The sequence below is a fragment of the Nannospalax galili genome, unplaced genomic scaffold (genome assembly GCF_000622305.1).
Source record: "Nannospalax galili isolate Female #2095 unplaced genomic scaffold, S.galili_v1.0 scaffold301, whole genome shotgun sequence".
NCBI classification, from domain to species: domain Eukaryota; kingdom Metazoa; phylum Chordata; class Mammalia; order Rodentia; family Spalacidae; genus Nannospalax; species Nannospalax galili.
Window position 1 is genome coordinate 39,324 of NW_008345517.1, and position 4,324 is coordinate 43,647.

Sequence of the window (4,324 nt, forward strand, 5' to 3'; positions counted from 1 at the left end):
TGCCCAGACCCTCAAGTTTTATGCAGACCTAATAACTAATGGTTTAAGTTATTGTGACTGCTAAATGCAGGCGTCTTGGAATAGCACACATTCATCATGTTTAATGTCCCTGGCCCTTCATTCTCCAGCAAAGGAGCCAAGCCCCATCATGGTAAAGTGGTGCATTCATGATACTCTCCAGACACTGAGGGTTTTAAACAGAGAGTTTATTTGATTTTATGTCATCTCCAGTAAGTTCACAAAGCATTCATTCTCTCAAAAACTCAGAGAAGGGACAAGAAGGAAATTTGAATTTATTATATCATATTCTCTCTCTCTTTCTCTCTCTCTCCATCTTTCCCTTGCCCTCCTCTCTCCCTCTTTCCCTCCTTCCTTCCTTTCTTTAGACAGGGTCTCATGTAACCAAGCTGGCACTAAATTCACTAAGTAGCTGAGGATAACCTTGATTCTCTTCCTCCTCTTGAGTGCTAGGATTCCAGGTATATGCCACCATGTCCAGTTTATGCGGTACTGGGGATAGAAACCAGGGATTCATGCATTCTAGGCAAGCACTCTACTAACCTCCCCAGAGGTTTACTTTCTGTAAGATAAATTTGTGCTCACTCCTAGTAACAATAAAATTTTCATATGATCTTAATACAAAGGCTTAGTATTTAAAAGGTTTGTGTTGTAGTTTATTAAAAAATAGGAAGTGATTCTTTGAAAGTACTTAATATATTTTTCCTCATGCATGCCAGGCAAGCATCTACTGCAGAGCTGTAGTCCCAGCCCTTGCTTTTCCATTCTTAGAAGTTACAGAACGCTAATGAAAGGCTTGTTTTCTTCACTCTCACAGCTCAGATTTCCCTGCCTAGGGAATGTTGCCACCCACTGTGGGCAGATCTTCCCCCTTTAACTAATGTAACCAAGATAATTCCCTCAGACATGACCAGAACCTTGCCTCCCCAATGATTCTAGACAGTATCAAGTTGATAATTAAAACTAATCATCACATAGAGCCTGGAGAAACAACTCCGTAGTCAAGAGCATGTACTGTTCTTGCAGAGAACTGGGTTCCGTTCCCTGCACCCACATCTGGTGACTCACAACTACTCATAACTCCAGCTCCAGGGGATTCAACAATCTCTTCTAGCCTTCATAGGCACCCACATGTACATGTACATACCCACATGCATATCCATGTAATTTTTTTAAAATTGGGGCTGGAGAGACATCTCAGTGGTTAAGAGCACTTGCTGTTCTTGCAAAGGATCAGGGTTCAATTCCCTGTACCTACATTCTAGCTTACAAAAGTCTGGAACTCCAATTCCAGCAGATACAGTGCTGTCTTCTGGCCTGCATATGGTCACAGACATTCAGGAAAAACACTCATAGACATAAAATAAAAATAAATAAAATCTTTTTTAGAAATCTAAAATTGAAGCATGGCATGGTGGCACACGCCTTTAATCCCAGGACTCAGGAGGCAGAGGCAGGTGGATCTCTGTGAGTTCAAGGCCAGCTTGGTCTACATAGTGAGTTCCAGGACAGCTGGGGCTACAGGGAGACCCTGTCTCAAAAAGACCAAAAAAAAAAAATCTAAAATTGTTTAAAAACCTATCACAGTAAATAAGCACTCTGTCACTGAGCTGCATTTCTAGCCCCACCATCCATACAAGTTCAACAATGACAACAGTAGCAGCAAGGAGAGCAGAGTGCAGAGGTCTCATTACAATTCAGTGACTGGGACCACTCCAGCACCTTCTGACTCTTGGTGCTTGGAATTTTATGTCCTTAAGAAACTGTTTATTTCTCCAGGCTGGCGAGTGCATCAGGAACTTGGCTTCATGTAATCATCATTAAACAAATACCTTGATACCTTTTCTATAGAAATTATCAGAGCTTTGGAGTTAATTGAAAACAGCATTTATCACCAGTGGGAAAAACCAAGAGGATTTTAGGAAGATTGTTTCACTTTTTTTTTTAATGCAGTCATGTGGCATTTATTAGAAGATCCCTGAGTTCAAACTAGACCTCAGTGGAACAGCTCTGAGACAAACCCTATAGGTGCTAACCTATGGGTATCACAGTATGAGGCCCCATGAGGCCCTGGACTTATCTTCAGAGACCATGTGTGGACAGTGATGGACCATTGCCCAAGGCATGCTTACCTCTCCATGGGCATATGCAGCCTCTGCTGCTGTAACCCAGAACATTAGTTCTGTCTAGGTAATTTTGGTAGAGCAGCTGATGCTAAGTTGTACCTAAGTGTCTGCTAGGCTGAACTGCATGTTTAGGATGGTATAGCCTTAGACATCCTTGTATATTAGTTATTCTCTTGGCTGTGGCAAAAATATCTGACCAAAGCCACTTAAGAAAGGGCTTATTTTGACTCAGTTTAAAGTACAGTCTATCATGGTGGGGAAGGTGTGGTGGCAGGAGCAAAAGGTAACTGGTCACATTGTATCTGAAGTCAGGAAGCAGAGAGATGAATGCTAGTGCTTAGCTCACTTTCTCCTTTTCATTCAGCCCAAGACTGCAGCCCATGGAGTGATGCCACTCACAGTTAGGGTGTGTCTTCCCACCTCAGTGAACCCAATCTAGAAATCCCCTCACAGACATGCACAGAAGTTTTTTCCCATGGTGATCCTACACCCCATCAAGTTGACTATTGAGATTATCCATCACATGTTGAAAACTCAGCCACATTTGTGAACTCATTTTCAGAATCAGAAGGCATCTCAGAGAACTGTGTTTGGCCACATACTTCAGGCAGAGCCTGATTTAGGACAAGATTTATAAGTTTGGTAGTAAAGCCTGTGAAGTGCTCCTCTCACTGCAAGCTGAGGAAAAGACTCCATGTTACTTCTATCCAAGATGTATATCACAGTGGGGTGTGGTGGTGCACACCTTTAATCCCAGTACTTAGGGGCAGGTGGATCTCTGTGCCATGGAGGCCAGCCTGGTCTACATAGCAAGTTCTAGGCCACCTGAGGCTATAGGCAGACCCTGTCTCAAAAGAAAAACAAAAACAAAACAACCAGAATTTATATCAGAAATGTGGGTCACAGGGGCATGATTGCTAGAAGCCTGGGGCAGTCCTGTCCCCTGCTGGGCTTGTGTACTCACAGCATCACTGCGCTGGCCTCATAGACCATCACAGCTAAGGATTAATATTATATAATAAATAGCAGTGGAGGGCTGAGGATGTAGCTCAGTTGGAAGAGTGCTTGCCTAGTATGCACAAAGTCCCAGGTTCCACCTCCAGCACCTCATAAGCAAGGCCTGGTGGTACACAACTGTCATCACAGCACTCAGGAGGTAGAGGCAAGAGGATAAATAGTTCAAGGTCATCCTCAGCTACATAGGGAGCTTGAGGACAGCTTGGCCTACATGAGACCCTGACTCAAAAACTAAGAAAACATCAAAGAAATAGAAATAAATAGCAGTTGGAATTAACTAGAAGCAGGGCAATACTCACTGTAGAATGTAGTCATTTACTATACTGAAATTCAGTAGTAATCTATTTTGCAGGCAGCCTAGAATGTCCTGTAAGCTAATTTACCTACTCCCTGCAAACATTACTCCTAAGAGACCTGGCAATTAAGTCAAAGACTAATGGCTGGCAGGAAGTAAATACTCAGATGTTAACTCAACAGGTTCCAAACACTATGAACATCCTAACTGGGATGGCAACAGTGCCAGCAACAGACAAAAGCCCAAATGCAAACCAAGATAAAACGATGGTATCTTGATGTCAGATACTACTTAAAAAGTCAAAAGATTAACTACTCATTGAGATAGTTAAGTTGCCAACTTATGTTCAAGATACAAAACCCGTTTCAAATGTTCTAAACCATAGGTGTTTCTGTAAAGACTATAAAGTAATAAAAAACAGAATACATAAAAAAATAAAATAAGAAAAATGGCATTTGACACCAACCCTAATGGTCTGAGTGTTATCCCTGGAGCAAATAGTCTTCGGACCTCCACGGAAGAGACACACACACTCACAGACACAAAGACACACATAAAATAAATAAATTAAAAAGAAAATTGAGGGGCTGGGAAGATGGCTCAGTGGTGAAGGACACAAACTGCTCTTGCAGAGGACTCGTTTGCTTTCTCTGCACTCATGTTGAGGGATTCACAAATACCTTGAACTCCAGCTCCAGAGGGATCTGACATTTCTGGCCTCTGCAGATACCTGCACTCCCATACACATGCACCTACAAGTACACAGACACAGACACAAAGACAGACACACAGACACAGACACAGACACGTACACATAATTTTTAAAGATTTAATCTTTTTGTAGAAAGACGGAAATGTAGGTAGGGGA

General features: G+C 42.3%; 1 protein-coding gene across 1 annotated transcript in view; it reads right to left on the reverse strand.

Annotated features, from left to right (window-relative positions):
* Positions 1–2,628: 2,628 nt before the first annotated feature.
* Positions 2,629–4,324, reverse strand: part of LOC108491260 (oral-facial-digital syndrome 1 protein homolog) — a 12,337-nt gene continuing 10,641 nt past the window's right edge. The window contains exon 5 of the mRNA XM_029567621.1: positions 2,629–2,758. Within this exon, the coding sequence (XP_029423481.1) occupies positions 2,629–2,758 (130 nt within the window). The remainder of the gene's footprint in view (positions 2,759–4,324) is intronic.